The 19,675-nt window shown below is 27.9% G+C and overlaps 1 protein-coding gene across 1 annotated transcript in view; it reads left to right on the top strand.

The window, feature by feature from the left end:
- The window catches only part of LOC100213907 (kinesin-related protein 2), a 56,524-nt gene extending 36,963 nt beyond the window's left edge, over positions 1 to 19,561 (top strand). Inside the window, exons 32-37 of the mRNA XM_065816490.1 lie at positions 7,010 to 7,207; positions 10,313 to 10,381; positions 10,535 to 10,658; positions 11,159 to 11,237; positions 11,454 to 11,532; positions 19,371 to 19,561. Coding sequence (XP_065672562.1) covers positions 7,010 to 7,207; positions 10,313 to 10,381; positions 10,535 to 10,658; positions 11,159 to 11,237; positions 11,454 to 11,532; positions 19,371 to 19,421 — 600 coding nt within the window. The 3' untranslated portion in view covers positions 19,422 to 19,561. The remainder of the gene's footprint in view (positions 1 to 7,009; positions 7,208 to 10,312; positions 10,382 to 10,534; positions 10,659 to 11,158; positions 11,238 to 11,453; positions 11,533 to 19,370) is intronic.
- Positions 19,562 to 19,675: the final 114 nt, after the last annotated feature.

The raw sequence follows: 19,675 nt of genomic DNA, 5'->3' as shown, positions 1-19,675 counted from the left end.
TCATTGTCACAATAAATAAGCTTTACAAGTTTTATAAAATCTTTACTGATTCAATGCCATTCAACCACATCAGGGTATGCTATGATGCCTTTTTTATCACCTAAAAACTTTTGAACTTTGTGATTAAAAAATGAAAACTTTTTTGCTGCTTTTCTGATAGACCAAGATTTTGGGGTTAATGTCAAAATTTGAAGTTGTTGCCTTCTGTTAGAAACCTGTTAGAAGTTTTTCTTTCATGCACTCTACAAGGAAGTCTAGATTGCCAGCCTTGGTTTAAACTTCTTTTAGAATTCCATTTTTTGGTGCAACAAGATCGGATTTGGTTACATCCAGAGTAGTTGCAAGCTTCTTAATAACTGCTTCTTCAATTTGCTTTATCTTTCCCTTTCCAAGTGAAGGTTTGTTAGAGGTTTTGGGTAAATGAACTTTTAGAGGAGACACTTCAAGTTCGCATAAAGTACTGTTAAGCAATGATCTTGCTGATTCCAGTATAATTTCTTTTTCCATATTGTCTTTAGTTAATTTTATCTCCAACTTGTTCTCTTCTGATTCTTCACTTGATGCTAATTTATGTCTGTATTGTGGACAAAGTTTTTCACCTAGAACTACGAATCTGCCTTGGTGTGCATAGGTACTTTGTTGCATCTAAGTTGATTTCATGAAGACTACCTAAAAAAAAGGATGATCTCTTTTAATATGTATAAAAATTTTAACAAAACCTTAAAAAGTTTAAAATTTGTATGGCATTTAATAGTGCACTTTCAGAAGTCAGCTAAAAGGTTAAATATAGCTAAAATAGAATTTGGCTGCCAATAATTTCATTATTGTAACTCACAATATTTTCGCAAAACTAAAAGTTATGATTACTATAAATACCTTTTATAACTCTGTTATGAGTATTAAAAGGATTGCAGCATCGTGTTAATTTAGACATTTATTATTGAGAGCCCAGTCTTCCACATTAATATTTCTCTTTCATATTCAGAAATATCTTCAAAAGGTTTAATTCCCAGCTGTTTGTCATGTCTAAGAAACTGAATTACCAAACAAGATTTAATGAATTATTTAATCTAAAACTAAAATACTTTTTTCTTATTGAAATTTGTTATTGTTAACTGTTTTTTCAAAACTATATTTAGACAACATAACTGATGTCCCAAAACTATATTTATACATCACAGTAGGCGTTGCAAAACTATATTTTTCATGATAATTCACTTCACAAAACTCTATTTATATATCAAAACCAACCTTAATAAACTGTTTTTACACACCACAATTGAACCCTAAGAGTCAGGCAATTTGTAAAAATGTTACCCCATTTTATGGTTAGTAATATTATAACATTTTAAAATTCAAAAACTGTTCTAAAATATTAGGAATCGGGTTAATTACATTTCATCTTTGTATTCAACACCTTTAAAAATGGTTAGGTACCAATTTTCAGTCATATTTCTCTACTAGAACTTAAATTATTCACACAAACAGTATTGCTATAAAATCTATAATAGAGAATAGAGGCCAAATAAAGAAATTTGTTGTCTAAATTTCAAAATGACATATCTTTATTATGCTTTGAGAAACCCAAACCGTCTTCTTTATAAAGATAACCTAGGATCACCTACTTCATTTGGAAAAAAAATCGAATCCATGAGACTTAAGCAACTCCGGGAATAAATGAAAGCGCAACCCATGGTAACAAAACAAAAAATTTGTCTGGCCATTTTTAGACAAAAAAATAACTACCAAAATACTTAAATTTCACTATTTTATCTACATTTTTAAATTCAGCACCCACAAAAATGGTCAGGTACCAATTTTTAGCCACATTCTTCCACTAGATCTTAAATTATTTATTTAAAAGTACTACTACAAAGTTCATAATGGCAGAAGTGAAAAAAAATAATGCGTTTTAGGTTGAATTTCAAAACATCATAACTTTTGAACCGTTTGCATGGCAGCTGTTCTAAACAAGTTGAATAATATGTACATAAATATACATTAATCAAACTATATATGAGTTATTGTCTATATACTAATTTTAATTTGATTATAAATTCATAACTAAATTCTCTAAAAAAAAAATGCTCTAAAATAAAATAAAAAAGCATTTAAAAATGGCTGAAAACTATTTCAACATTAAAACTTGTAACACGCTAGACGCATTTTAAAATCAGTTGTATTCCGATGTTGGCCCGATATTGGTTTGACATTAGCATGGAGTTAAAAAATTGCCCAATACTTCTGACCTCATTCCAACGTTGGCCCAATGTATGCTTGCTAGCTGGGATATAATCTCATATAAATACTTAGGGTTGAACATAAATGTAAAAAGAAACACAGACCAACAATGGCAGTGCATCAAATCTAAATTTTCTTCTGCTCAATACTTAATTAAAGGAATCAAAAAAAATACATAGAGGAATACTTACAGCCTACCAAGGTATTGAGCTAAGTCAACTGATCTTTAGAGCACTATTACTGTGTATAACCAATGTCACAGTTAAACACAAAATTCATTTAATTAATTCATTTAAGAGCACTAAAAACTATTGACATAAGTCAATAAATTTTTCTTAAAAAAGTATAGCATCAAACATACAGAAACATTAACAATATATACATATAAATATAAAACCAATTCTATGCAAACCAATTCACTTACTACACAATAAGACAAAAAGTAAATATAAAAAAAAACTAGAAAAAATTTCAACTCAAGGTTCAAAATAGCCAGTGTACATATAGCCTGCAAAAACAGTTTCATCTAAATAACGTTATGTTTTAAAAGAGATGGGTAACATAAGTTATACACAGATGATCATAGCATCTCAAGTCTTAACTTAACAAATAATAATAAACATATATTATATATATATATATATATATATATATATATATATATATATATATATATATATATATATATATATATATATATATATATATATATATATACAGTTGTGGCCAAAAGTCTGTTGTATTCGTGTTTTTTCATAAAATTCAAAGTTTAAATGGACACAGTGTCTCTAACACATCTCACAGTTTATCAAAACATTGTTTAAAATTACATAACAGTAATATAGTTCAGTTTTACATATCACTAATATCTGCTACACTGTCCCTTATTCTTAATTACTTCAGCAATTCTTGCAGGCATAGAATTTACGAGATTTTTACAAACATCAACAGTTTTGTCTGTGCACCACACACGTGTAATGATGGCACGAAGATCATCTAAATTTGATGGTTTTTCTTTGTCAATCTTTAGTTTCATTATATGTCACAAGTTTTTGATGGGGTTGCCCTGGCCAAGATGGGGTCTGACCCGGCCAAGGACCTAGAACCTTAACTCCATGATCCCGAAGCCAGTTTTTCACTTAAGCTGCTTGATGACAGGGAGCACCATCATGCATAAACAGTTTGCAGCTGTGAGTCTGCATAACTGTCAAAAGCTTTTCATCCAGTATAGTAATATATTTCTTTGCATTCATAGTGGTATTTTGTGGAAGAAAGTAGAGGGAGCCTCAGCCAGTCGCTGAGAAGCTGCCCCATACCATCAAGTATGCTGAATGTTTAACAGTTCGTATGCAAAACCTTGAATCAAATCTTTTATTGGCAGGATGGCGAACATATCTTGGTGCTGCAGAAAACAATTTTATGTTACTTTTGTCACTAAACATTACTTCATTCCACATTTCACTAGTGTAATGTTTGAATTTCCTGCAAAAAAGTAATCTATCATGAATATTCTTCATCGATAACAGCGGTTTTCATGCAGGTCGGTACGTTTTTAGATTAAAATTGTCACTTAAACATCGTCGAATGGTTCTTGCACTAATTCTGTGTGGCAGTTGACTTGCTACGGCAGAGGATGATATCATTGAATTGTTCAACACCTGTCGTTTTATCGCTCGATCTGTTGCAGGAGTTATAACCTTAGGGCGTCCGGTTCGACGTTTTGATTTCACATCACCTGTCTCTCGCCAACGTTTCATTGTCAATGAAACAACTTGCTGGGAAACAATAAGATATTGTGCCACAACTGCTTGTGTTAAACCCGAGTTAACTAATGCAACTGACCACGTTTTTTTGGTGAAAGTTCCATTTTTGGTATAAAATTATTGATCTAAAGTAAACAAAGAACACAACATAAACAAATAAGAAATGATTTTTTTTTTAAAATAAGAGATTATATCAATTAGTTCAATCAATAAAATCAACAGCTTTTTGGTTCATTTCTAGGCTTTCAACAAACTTAAAACAGCAAAATGACGCAAAATGCAGTTATATTTGAGCATACAACAGACTTTTAGCCACAACTGTATATATATATATACATATATATATATATATATATATATATATATATATATATATATATATATATATATATATATATATATATATATATATATATATATATATATATATGTATGTATGTATGTGTGTATATATATATATATATATATATATATATATATATATATATAATATATATATATATATATATATATATATATATACATACATATACAGTATGCGACAAAAGTGTTTACATGTTTTTGAAAAATATTCTTTTTTAAAATAAATGATTGAAATACATGTTTATATGTCAATATATATATACCAACCCAGCCAGCACAAACACGTGTTTTTAGAATCTAAAATGTTAACACCTTCAGACGTCTAAATTAAGATAACTATAAGACATCTAATTCTATTTATCTTTAAGGTGACAAAACATAGCTTCCTCAAGCCGTCTAAAAGATGACTACTAATAGGTGTGTTATATTTATCTGAATTTAGACATCTAAAAGTGTTAACATTTTAGATGCGAAGAAAAAACGTCTAAAAGACGTGTTTGTGCCGGCTGGGAAAATAAAGGTAATTCATTGTAGTATCATGTTTTGAGCCTGAATTTAAATGAATGAGAAGTGTTTATAGCAAATTATTTATTGAAACAAAATGTCAGATGTAAACAGTTTTGTCGCGATTTATGCTATTATTAATTTTAATGCGAAATTAATACTTTGTGTAGCCTCCACGACTTATAATGACTGCTGCAATAATCGCAGGCATACTACCAATCAACTTCTTGCATTCTTCAACCGTTATCGAACTCCAAACATACTCAACTCGTTCCCATAATTCTTGTAGACTGGCTGCTCTTGTTTCATAATTATAAACTCGATTCTTCACAATAGACCAAAGATTCTCGATCGGGTTAAGATCGGGACTTTGCGCAGGCCACTCTAGAATCTTAAAGTTCTTCGAATTTAGGAATTCTAATGTGATTTTTGCCTTGTGCTTTGGATCATTGTCTTGCATAAAAAGTGTCGAACGAATTTGCTTTCGCCATCCTCGTAAACTAGGCAAATAGCCATTGTTTAAAATGTCAATATAAAGTTTCGTGTCCATTATTCCATCAATTTTTACGATTTTACCAACACCAGACGAAGAGAAACATCCCCAAAACAACAACTTTCCGCCGCCATATTTTTCTGTTGGAATAAAGTCATGATCAGAAATTCCTTCTCCAGCTTTTTTCCATACATATCAAATGCCATCAGAGCCAATCAAGTTAATCTTGCTTTTGTCTGTCCAAATCACCTTACTCCACTCAGCAAAAGTCCAGTTTTCATACTTCTTTGCAAATTCCAATCGTTGTTTACGATGTTTCGGTGTTAGTAGTGGTTTCTTGATCTTCTTTTTTGCCTTGAATCCAATTCTCTTGAGTTCTCTCTGCACTGTTCGAGTACTTACCACTGTACCTTGAGCATTATTTAATTGTTTCTTTACATCGTGTGCTGATTTTGCTTTATTTGTCATGATTAATCTAGAAATTGTTCTCTGATCTCGAGTAGTGAAAATTTTTTTCGTCCATTTTTGTTGCATTTCTCCTCTATATCGTTTTGCTTCTTAATTTTATAGACTAAACAATAAGATATATTAAGTTCTCGTCCTATCTCACGAAGAGACAATCCTGATTTAAGCTTCTGAACAGCTAAATTTTCAATTTCTTTCGACACTTTCTTCATTCTTTCAATTATAATTTTTCTGTTGTTTACATTACGAATTTTAAGTTTAAATAAACCGTTTATTACTAATTGAGATATGTTTTTTTTAAACAAATTAAAAATATAGCCACAAAGTATTAATTTCGCATTAAAATTAATAATAGCATAAATCGCGACAAAACTGTTTACATCTGACATTTTGTTTCAATAAATAATTTGCTATAAACACTTCTCATTCATTTAAATTCAGGCTCAAAACATGAAACTACAATGAATTACCTTTATTTTGGTATATATATATTGATATATAAACATGTATTTCAATCATTTATTTTAAAAAAGAATATTTTTCAAAAACATGTAAACACTTTTGTCGCATACTGTATATATATATATATACACACACACACACACACACACACACACACACACACACACACACACACACACACACACACACACACACACACACACAGATATATAAATGTATATATAACAAAATTGTCCAGAACTCTAGTAAATCTACATCATATCTTTATTAAGTCATATCTTTATTAAGTCTTTATAATGTTGTTGATATGTGCATAAAAAATTTATTTGTTAAGTGAAGATGGTAAGTTTATTAATGACAATGGAGAATGTTTAATGATAAAGGAGATAATGATGATGATGTTGATGATGATGATGTATATACGTTTTTGATATATATATATATATATATATATATATATATATATATATATATATATATATATATATATATATTTACATGTGTATATATATATATACATATATATATATATATATACATATAAATATATATATATATTTATACTTTTTTATATATATACTATTATATATATATATATATATATATATATATATATATATATATATATATATATATATATATAAATATATATATATATATATATAAAATAGTATATATATATATATATATACATATACACTTTTTTGCGTTTTTTTAGGGCATGGTTGTTGTAAGTGGTGCTATTGTTAAAGAAGCATTTAGTGCAGAAGAACTTATGGATATATTTGAAAAAGGTTCTTCAGCACGCCATGTTGCTTCTACAAAAATGAATAGTGAAAGTTCAAGATCTCATCTTATCTTAAGCATTATAATTGAGAGCACTAACCTTACATCAGGAAACGTTACTAATGGAAAAGTTAGTGGAACAGTTTTATTTCAGTCTATATTATGTTTAAAAGCTTACTTACAATTTAAATTTTAAAAATGCAATATAGTGTTATTGTAACTGTAATTAGATAGACAAGTTACTTTTGTTTATTGCTAGAAACCATTGTAAAAAGATTTTGTCTAACGCCAAAGCCCACTATTCTCAGTAGAGATGTGCCAGGTACTCAGCGAGTTTTTCAGGTGTGCTGGTTTACCTTGCAATTGTTGGAAGTCCCTGGTAATTTTGGAGGTGCTTTTTAATTTTTAAAGGTGCCTGACAACACAAAAAGAGGTGTTGGTTACCTGGAAAACTCCACAATGTACCGGGTACTGGGTAATTTCAAATTATCGGGTACCCGGCAAATATACATAAATTACAGGGTACCCATCAACTTCCAGGATTCCAGATCTTTTGAAAAATTTACCTAGCTCCTTCAGGGGTAGACGGCACCCCCAAAAGTTAGCTAGCAACTCCAAAAATTACCTGGTACCTTGCATAACAAAAAAGATTGCCAGTTACCTGGTTTACCTCTAGTTCTCAGATCACAAAATCTCATATTTCATCCCAAAAATTAGGCTCCAGAGAATTCTGGAGAATCTTTAATAGTGTATATAATAAAGAAAAATTATTCCTCCTCTCTTGTATGACTTAGATTTTTTCACCTCACATAAAGACAAAGCTAAATTAATTGCTAAAAACTTTTCATCTATCTCATCTCGTGATTCCACTAATCACATCGTACCTGATATAGCCAACAAACAGGTTAATCCATTGCCTGACTTTTGTATCACTCCAGCTTCTGTATCTGTAAGTGATTTCCTGCTTAGACTCTTCAATAGCTTGTGGTCCAGAAAACATACCTATTATAGTTTTATACAAGTGTTCTCCGGAGCTGTCATCTATACCATGAAAACTATTTAACAAGTGCTTATCAGAGTCTTGTTTTTAAGCCTGCTGGAAAGCAGCATCTGTTTTCACTATTTTTAAAAATTCTGGAAAGTGATCTGACTTGTCTAACTCCTGTCACATTACTCTTCTTCTTATCATAAGCAAAGTTTTTGAGTCTTTAATTATTAAACACTTTATCTCTCTTTTTGAATCTAATAGCAGTAATAACCGATAGGTTTTATTGCACATTAGATAGATGTGGAGTGGTTGAAGCTATTGCTCTTGACATTTCTAAAACCTTTGATAAAGTTTGGCATGCTGGTCTTCTCCATAAGCTCTCTTCTTACGATGTATCAGGTACATCTTTAAGATTATTGAATCTTTCCTTACCAATCCTAGTATAAAAGTTGTCCTTGATGGACAGCACGCTTCTTCATTTCCTGCAACTTCAGGGGTTCCTTAAGGTTCTATCTTTGGCCCTATACTTTTTAATTTACATTAACCCTGAAGTTCTCATTTATTCTTGTCTTGATGAGAAGCCAACACTCTCTGATTTCTTGGAGAGAGCATTTGAGCTTGAAAAGGATCTCACTTTTGCTACAGCATGGGGGTCTCAGTGACTGGTGAACTTCAACTCAGATAAAACCTAATTTTTTCAGCTATATGTTATTGCAACAATCTAGATCTTTTTATATTTATGAAAGGTAATGTACTCGATGAGTTATCTACCCTTCGTCTTCTAAGATTAACCCTTACTTCTGATTCTCTTTTTTGGAAACCATATATTAAATCTATTGCAAAATTAGCATTTGTCAAGGTTACATTTTAAGGTTTGTTGTGCTTGCCACTTTCTTACTTCGTACTCTTCTTTGACTTTTTAAATCTCAAATCCGTTCATATATGGAATACTGTTGCCATATCTAAAGTGGATTTTCGAATGATTCCCTTTCTTTTTTAAATGCATTGTAAACATAATTGAACCTGCTCTTGCAGCCAACCTTCAACCATTGTATAATTTGTAATCTTTTAAGCCATCTGTTAATAATTGTCTTGCTTTATAAACTTAATCTTTTCTCCTTCAGTAACTTCTAACTCCAATAGTGGTTGCTTGCAGCCTTGTTAGAAGTGAAGATATTTAAAAAAAGAGTAAGAATAAAAGTAAATTTCTGGTTATAAAGTGTTATAACTAGAAATTTACTTCTATCTGATTACAATTTTTCACAAGAGGAAATTTTGTTTTTATTATGTTTTGATAAAAGAGTTTGCTACAAATATATACATATACACCAAGCTATCTACACTATAGTATACTATAGCAAAATTTTATTTTTGCTAATGTATGTGTTTGTGTATATACATTAATATACGTGTATCTTTTATGTGTATGTATATATATATATATATATATATATATATATTGTATATATATATATATATTATATATATATATATATTATATATATATATATATATATATTATATATATATATATATATATATATATATATATATTTATATATATACACATTATATATATATATATATATATATATTATATATATATATATATATTATATATATATATATTATATATATTTATATGAATATATATAATATATATATTTATATATATATATATATACATATATATATATATATATGTATATATATATATATATATATATGTATATATATATATATATATATATGTATATATATATATATATATATATTATATATATATTATACATATATTATATATATATATTATATATATATGAATATATATAATATATATATTTATATATATAATATATATATTTATATATATATAAATACATATATATATATATATATATATATATATATATATATATATATATATATATATATATATATATTATATATATATTATACATATATTATATATATATATATTATATATATATGAATATATATAATATATATATTTATATATATAATATATATATTTATATATATATATATACATATATATATATATATATATATATATATATATATATATATATATATATATATATATATATATATATATATATATATATATATATGAATGAAGCACTATGAAAGAACACATTTTCAAGTTGCAGGTGTTAGATCATGAATAGATTTATACAAAAACTAAAACTTTTTATTAATCAGTTGTTTTTTTTTTAATTTCAGCTAAGTTTAGTGGATTTAGCTGGTTCAGAAAGAGCAGCAAAAACAGGCGCTACTCCTGAGCAGCTAAAGGTTTGTTCATTTTAAAGTTTTATGTTGTTGATTTCTACTTTTTATAAATGTTGTATTTTAATTTAGTTTAGTTTTTTATATGATTTTTTTTCTTAAATTTAGTTATGTCATTAAGCAAAACTTTATTAACGTTTTTTACAATTTCTTTAAAAGGAAGCACAGTCAATTAACAAAAGCTTAAGTGCTTTAGGTGATGTAATAAGTGCTTTATCCAGTGATCAAGCATTTATACCTTATCGAAACAACAAGTTAACTTTATTGATGCAAGATTCTTTAGGTATTTATGAGTTGTTTTTTTTTTAATTTGAGTTAAGTTGTTTTTTTGTAGTAAGATAAAATAAATAATTATTACCATAAGCTTTGATATAAAGATATATATTATATAGCTTGCAAGTTCTATACATTTTGCACCATTTGTTGAATTCAATTTGTATAATATTTAATTTGTTGTAATAATTAGTATTTAGTTAGTCAGTTTGAAAAATAGATTTTCTTAAAACAGATTTTTTTTTAGACGCAAGTTATAATCATAAATATAATTTTTTATTCATATTTTAATCAATGATGTTCATTTTTTTAAAACACACGTGTTGATTTTAAAACACACATGTTGGTTTTGAATGGTAGGCAAGTACCAATTTAGCATTAACCCAATATGATTTTGCTTCACTTCTAATGCTTCAATGCTTTCATTGCTTCAATGCTTTCAATTTACTTTTTCAATGATAATATTGCAATGATTTTGTTTCCTTTATTTATTTATTTCAAATTTTTTAGGAGGAAATGCTAAAACGCTAATGTTTGTGAATATATCACCTGCTGATTATAACTCTGATGAGACCATCACCTCTTTAACGTATTTGTTAAACTTTTCTTGTTACTAATGTTTTCAATGTTTATTAATTTCATAAAAATTATAATATATTATTATAAATAACCTTTTGCTTTAAGTTATTTTTTTATTTTTTTCACTTTAAATATAATAAATAAAATTTTTTGCTTCTAAATTTTTTAAATAACTTTTTATAGAAAATTTAATTAAAAAAAATAATTTTTCAAAGTTCTTAATTAGGTATGCTTCTCGTGTAAAACTCATTACAAATGATGCATCAAAAAATTCAGAAAGCAAAGAAATTGCTCGACTCAAAAATGTAAAAATCAACCTTTTTTATGTTTTTTTAATTATTGTTAACATATTATAATATTGAAAAGTGATTTGACCATGTTATGTTGTTAAGTAGTTTGACCATGTTATAATATTGATAAGTGATTTGACCATGTTATAATGACATTATAATGTTGATAAGTGATTAATGTTGATCATCATTTATGTTATGTTATTTACAAGTAATTTGTTTATATTACAATGATAATAAATGACTTGACTATGTTATAATGGGGATAAGTATTGTGTGTATGTATTTGTTAATAAGAAAATAATTTACAATTGTAATTTATAAAAACAAATATTTACATGACTGGGGCTAGAAGAAGACAAACATAGTCTTATCACCAAACCCCAAATTGATTTGACCATGCTATAATTTCATTGTAATGTTGATAAGTGGGTTGACCATGTAATAATGTTGATCAGTGCTTTGACTGTTATAATAATAGTGTAATTGTATATTATTTGTCATAATGAGAGTGTAATATATTATTCCGAGATAAGTCCAGACACTTAGTTTAATGTATTTCACAAAACAAACAACTTTTAAATACCCTATTTAAATCCAGTTTGCATTGTAGCAAAATGGCTAAATAAATTAAAGTCATAAAATTTGTAGACATAGTTATCTAAAAGTAATGAAGTCCTTTAGAATCAGTTTATATAGGGATCTGTTTTTAACAATTAAAACTCTTTAAACTAATTCAGTTTTTTAAATTATTTACAAAACATTTTTACTCTTGGTTCATCCAGGTTTCAAACTGGTTGGTCAAGAAATTAATTATCAATAAATTATCTACTATCAATGTTACTATTTACTATCAACATGTAACTATTAACTACCAAACATAACAATAAAGTAAAAGATACTTTAAGTTTTTTATTATAAATTTTTGTTACATCTTCAATTAAGATTTGCAAATTGTAATTAGTTTTGTTAGTTAGGATCTGTTTAAAAGTAGTTTTTCTTGTATTTTTGCTGCAAATGGCAGATACATACTTAATTCAAATAGACTACTTCTTTAAATACACAAGTCTGCAAAATACTTTTTTTCTGTTGCATGAGTTATTTAAAAAATTTAAAAAGTTATTTATGTGTTTTTTAAAACTGATTACAAATCTAAGCTTTGTTTTTGTCTGCAAGCTCTAGTCAATTTAAGTGTAAACATAAATCATTCTGTTATATCTGCGGCTGTTTTACACTTGTCAGATAAAGACAAAATATTACTAATTTTACCAAGTAACGTAAATCTTTTTTTAATAATAAACTTTGTGATCAAAACAAAAACTGGGCTTCACATACTACATGCGGTATTTGCAAAAAGTGTTTTCGAGAATGGACAAAAGGAAAATGAAAAAGATGATCTTTTTCTTTTTTTTCTTTTGAGTTCCTAATTCAGTCCATTAGTTGACCATTTATTCAACATTCTAAAAAAATTCTAAGTCCATTTTTGCCTCGATGTTTTAGTCAGACAGAACTGAGTGTATGGTTTAGGATTTTCTAAGCAAGCTGCAGAACTATTAGCCTTTTGATTAAGAAAAAGAAAAATTCAAGAAAGATTTTCAAAAGTTCCCTACTCTAAAACAAGAGATAAAACATTTGTTAACATTTTTTAGGAATCCATTTGTTTATCATTGTTCAAAAGGACACCAAAATGTGTCCTTTTGAACAATGGCAATATTTTTGCAAGAGACTTATTATGACATTAAAACCATCCTTAACTTAATTGTATTTTGAACACAACTGGATTATTTTTGTAGTCTTAAAAATGGTTAACTTTCTCCTTGATTATTAAAATGGTTTTACTAAAATTCCATGCTATCTCTGCATGTGGGATAGTCAAGCGAAAAAGCAACACCGGATACAAAAAGAATAGCAACACTCTCACAAAGGCCAAATATTGTGAATGAACCCAGTGTTTCCTGAAATAGTTTTTCCCCCTCCTTATCTTACACTTGGTTTCATGAAATAATGAGTTAAAGCACTGATAATATTTGCTTTCAACATATAGTTGTTTGTCATTAGAAAAAAAAAAGCAAGGAGTTTTTGATGGACCACAAATTTGCTACCTTATAAATGATAAAGAATTTGTTAAAACAATGGATAGAAAGGAGAAAACCGCTTGGTTGCCAATTGTAGATGTTATAAAAAACTTTCTGGGAAATAATTAAATCTGCATAGTTTTTAGCTTAATGAAGCTAGAAACTATGCAGATTTAGTTGATAGAATGTTAAAAGCTTTTTGTGATCTTGGATGTAAAATGAGTATAAAACTTCAAAGTAAAACATTGAGATAACCATATGATGGCCGACTACTGTTGGAGCATCTATTGAGATGACTCAGGAAAAGTATATAAAAGAAGGAGCAATAACCAAGTCTCTTAATACTCTTAATTGTATGCTTTTCCTATTTCTCCTTAAAACCCCATTTCCCATAAAAGTTATATATCTGCTGTTTTCTAATTTTGTTTTAAGTTTGTAAAAAATTTAAATCATTTAAGCTATACTCTAGCATTTATAAATAAAGTTAAATTTTCTTTACAGAAATATATTGAAAACTTTTATCAACTACTTACATTTTGAAAAAAATTGTTTATTGCAAAAAATCTGTTTTGAATTCAGCAAAGCAAAAGTAAGAGCAAGTGTCAACATTAATGCAATAACTTTTTTGTTGACCTGTGTTATATTCATTGGTTTTATTAAAACTGATGATCTAACATTTTTTCAAACATTAATGAGTAACAGGATAATTTTTAGCCTAAAAAGCTGGTTTTAGTATGACAAAGAATATTTATATGCAAAATAAACTCTATGTAATCTATAGGAATTTTTTATGAAATATAGATCTCAACACTCCATCACAAAAACTGGGTTTTCAAAATATTTTTCATTAGAAGTAAAATGGTGTATTATTGCAAAATCAGTTAGGCACCTACCATGTATCTATTTCAAACACCTACTATATATCTGTCAGACATAGTAGTATAGTATGTCTGCACTATTCACAAAAATGCTAAATTAATTTCTAATGCTTTACTTACAAAAAAGTTTACAAAAACCTTATGGATCCTTTAATAAGAGCTATTTTGTTTTAGATTTGGAATGTATGATAACATCATAGATGGTACATCTTATGTGTTTGATACATTCTGTGTCCATCTATTAAAACTTTGAGAAATTATTTTTTAGAGGTTTTTTCTGAGTACTAGAATCAAGAAATCAGTCATAGACAATGTTTACACAGCTTGCTCTTTACTTTATGTCAAAGACAATGTGTATACAGATTGCTCTTTACTTATTGTCGTGACTGTTCAAATTATTGCTTTTGTTAAAGTAGTATGCAGTTGCAAAAATTAACTTCTCACTGTTCTAGTTTGAAATGGCAAGCTACATACACATGAAATTACCAAGAAGGTAAAAAAGTTATTTCTCAAAAAGGGTTTGTCCTGGCCTTTTGGTTTTTATATAAACATGATTTTTACATATTTTTTATATGAGCAAGACTTTTACATATTTTTCATATGATACTTTTACATATTCTTCATATGATGGTTTCATATACTTTTACATATTTTTTATACGAACATGACTTTTTTAAAAACATTAAAAAATAGAATTATTAATGTTGAATCAAATCAGATTAATGTATAGATTCTACTTGCAAAAATTCATTAAATTAGATCTTGACAAATTCATCCTTAGGTTGAAAAAGGAGATCTACTTGCCACTTTTGAATTTTTAAATAAAAAAATCAAATTATTCCTACTTTTCTCCAATTTATAAAAGGTATTCATTTTATTACAAACAGAACAAACCAAAAGTTAGCTAATGCTGATCTTTGCTCATTAGTATAATTCTAGTAGCAACAAAAGACTGGTTACTATATATATATATATATATATATATATATATATATATATATATATATATATATATATATATATATATATATATATATATATATATATATATATATATATAAAATTAGATAAGTGTTTTTACTAATTTATTATTGCTCTGATCTTTTAGAACATTGACCACTCTGTAGAATACACTAACATAATTTATATATATATATATAATATATATATATATATATATATATATATATATATATATATATATATATATATATATATATGTATATATATATATATATATATATATATATATATATACACACACTCTGGATTACCCAGCGCTTCGCGCGGGTTTCTCAGGGTTAGGATCAGGTTTAAGTTAAAGGATCTGTTAGTTGCTGTTAGTTTGGAAATTCAATTGGGAATTTAAATCCTTGTTCTGTTCAAAATGAATTGGAAATCTTGATCAAAACAAAGTTTTGATCACATCAGAATATTAAATTATAATACAAAGTTCATTATTATCTGATGTGATTACAACAAAGTTTTTTACCTCATAACATGGAGGGCGAAACACTATTTTAGCAACAAGAGAAACTTAACTGTTTCAAAAAGTGTCAATTCCGAAAAATCAAGAGCAGTGTTTCTGTTTGAATCATGGGGAGTAGTACCACTATCAAAAACAGCCAAACTGAACTAATTCGAAAAAGGGACTTTTCCGGACTAATATCAAAATAGAGAATAAAATCAAAATTTGTGAAAAAAGTAAAGAAAATCCTAAAAGCAGTATAAGTTCAAATTTTTTTTAAGTGATAGATTACCTGCCCAAACCTAAGATATTAATCCGTTTTTCAAGCAATTTTTTTTTCAATACTATTCTGCTTTCCCCAATCTTGTTTATGCAACAAAATTTAGCAGGGTTTAATCTACTTAAAACAAACATAGGACTTTCTTTTAAACAGACTCACAAGGCAGTTTTTCCAAATTTTGATAGTTTACAAATCAATTGAATCAAGTATGACTGGAAAGTCAATATGTAAAGTATTTGAACCTTTCTACAGTTCTACAGCTATGAAGTTTGATGTTTTGAATGAAAATTAAAAAATTGCAATGCTTACCCCTATTTTATTTTATGCAACTGTTTTATTGAATTAGTTTAACAGATTGTTTACCAACATGACTTTCTACCAGATGGATATATCAAAGTTTCAAGTTTTATTTATGCTTTTTTGTTATTATTATTTTTATGCTTTTTTGTTATTATTATTGTTTTTAGTAAATAAGTAACTGATATTAAACTAAAGTAATGTTAAAAATATTTTTTAATTATTAAATAACTAAAGCTGCTACCAACTAAAGCCTCCTCGACTGTAGTGGCTTTCATGGCATTAGGAAGGTGAATTGAAATTAAAGAAAAAAAAAAGAAAAATAATACTAAAAAAAAAAAAATATTAGAAATGCAAGTAAAAAAATATTTTATCTATTAAATATAAAGTTAGTCTAATTTCGGTCAATATTTAGAAAATTTACCCCAAACCTTTGGAAACCTACTACCACCAGCAATGCTGGTGGTAGTTATATGAATCAGGAAAACAAGATGAAGGAAGCGAGTTCCAAAGGGATGGCACAAGAGTTGCTAGCTCCTTAGAGCAGTGCCCATTATAATATTTATAGAAAAAAGAAAGAGAAACAACATTATGACGATGTGATAATGGTTGGACGTTGGCTGCAAATGCAGGTCCAACTATGTTTGACAATGAAACTATGAAAGGGCATCTTTGGAAGATCTGCCTCAGATATGGCTACAGTATTCCATACAAGGAAAGATTTGAGATTTATAAAGATAAAGAATAGATTCCTGAGTGAGGAAATAGCAAACACGGTAAAGAGTTACAACCTTAGCAGATTCTAATTTTGCAATTGATCTGATATAAGGTTTCCAAGTAAGATCAGAGTTAATCCTAGAAGACGAAGGATAGATGACTCATCGAGTACATTACTATTCATAAATATAGGAAGATCTAGATTAGCTGAAAAAATTTAGTTTTATCTGAGTTAAAGTTCACCAGCCACTGAGAGCCCCATGCTACAGCAGAAGTGAGATCCTTCTTAAGCTCAAATACCCCCTCAGAGTGTTGGCTTATTATCAAGACAAGAATAAATGGTAGCATTAGCAAACAATGCCACCTTAGATGTGAGAATTTTTGGAAGATCTTTAATGTAAATTAAAAAGAGTATAGGGCCAAGGATAGAACCTAGAGTAACACCTAAACAACTTTTATACTAAGATTGGTAAGGAAGGATTCAATAATCTTAAAGATGTTACCTGATACACCGTAAGAAAAAAACTTATGGAGAAGACCAGCATGTCAAACTTTATCAAAAGCTTTAAAAATATCAAGTGCAATAGTCTTAACCTCTCCACCTCTATCTGATGCACAATAAAACCTATTGGTTTATTATTACTGTTAGCAAATCAGCTGTAGAACGAGAAGATCGAAACCCATATTGATGATCAGAAAATAAGTTATTAGATTCAAGATGAGAGATTAAGTGTTTGTTAATTAAAGATTCAAAAACCTTGTGTATGATAGAAAGAAGATTAATGGGACTGTAGTTGGTCGAGTCAGATTATTCTCCAGAATTTTTGAAAATAGGGATAACAAATACCTCTTTCCAGCAGGATATCAAACAAGACTCTGATAAGCATGTGTTAAATAGTTTTGACTCCTGAGAACACTTCTGCAAAACTATAACAGGTATGTTGTCCAGACCACAAGCTGTAGAAGAATCTAAGCAAGAAATTACTTTGGATACAGAAGCTGGTGTGATACAAAAGTCACGCAATGAATTAACCTAATTATTGGCAATATCAGGTAGAACCCGACTAGTGGAATCAAGAGATGATATTAATGAGAAGTTCTTAGCAAACAATTCAGCTTTGTCTTTAGGCGAGGTGACAAAATCTGAACCATACAAAAGAGGTGGAATAACAGAAGCCACGAGAGCCTAAGTTTTAAGATGAAATACAAGATTTTGTTACCTGAAAATAGCGGGCTTTGGCGCCAGACACAACCTTTTTTCAATGTTTTCTAGTAAGAGTAAATAGACATCTGTTTTCTGGAGAATTGTTTTGCTGATAGATGTGAAAGTAATGGTTTCGATTGAAAATTGCAGCAGCACAATGTGAGGAAAACCATGGAGAAGACTGAGAAATTGTTGAAAGGGAAGTTGACTATTTGAGTTAGAGATTGATCAAGGCAACAATTATGGGCCTTAACGCCTGTAGAGTCACTGACACTAGAACCAAGCCATTCAGTATGATGAGCATTCAAGTCACCAACAACAACGATACATAAAAAATATATGGGCAAAACCCATGCATTATATTTAGTTTAGTATTTTACTGACAATTTTGTTTTAATAAATTGTAAAACAAACTGTAAAATATAAACTTTTTAAACAAAAAAATTCACCATAAAAACTGATTTTTAAAATTTTTATTAAACTTAATAATTGTAAATCACCGTTGAAGGTAGTATGGTTTTCTTGTAAAGCCCGTTGAACTGGGTGTCCGATTTTTAAAGGATAATTAATTTATCGGATTCTTTATTTGCAAAACTTCAACAAAATAAGTTATTTATAGTCATTAAATAATGCAATCAATAATGCAATTACTAAATATCATACATGTAGCTTGTAATTACTAAATATCATACATGTATTTTTTAATTACTAAATATCATACATGTATTTTGTAATTACTAAATACCATGCATGTATTATTTAATTACTAAATATCATACATGTATCGTTTAATTAATAAGTATCATATAATTACATTTGGCAATTACATTAGATACATTTAGATTCTAAATCTACGATACTTATTAATTAAACGATAAATTAGAAACTAAACAAAGTTTAGTTTCTAAGAAATAATTTATTTTAAATGTTTTAGATCATAAGCAAACTAAAAAAAGGAGAGCAAGTTGAAGAAGACGCAGAATGATTCTGAGAAGACGCAGAATGATTCTGAGAAGACGCAGAATGATTTTGAGAAGACGCAGAATGGTTCTGAGAAGACGCAGAATGATTCTGAGAAGACGCAGAATGATTCTGAGATAACTATGAGGTTTTGATAACATTAATAAATCTGCATAAACATTTGTTAAATGGAAACTGTAAGGGACAATTTGAATTTTGAAGAGAATTTTTAATTAAGTAATAGTCACAATTTTATTAATTTTAATATGTCAACTAAAA

Source organism: Hydra vulgaris, chromosome 13 (genome assembly GCF_038396675.1).
Source record: "Hydra vulgaris chromosome 13, alternate assembly HydraT2T_AEP".
Lineage (NCBI taxonomy): Eukaryota > Metazoa > Cnidaria > Hydrozoa > Anthoathecata > Hydridae > Hydra > Hydra vulgaris.
This window is presented reverse-complemented; position numbering and strand designations above follow the sequence as displayed.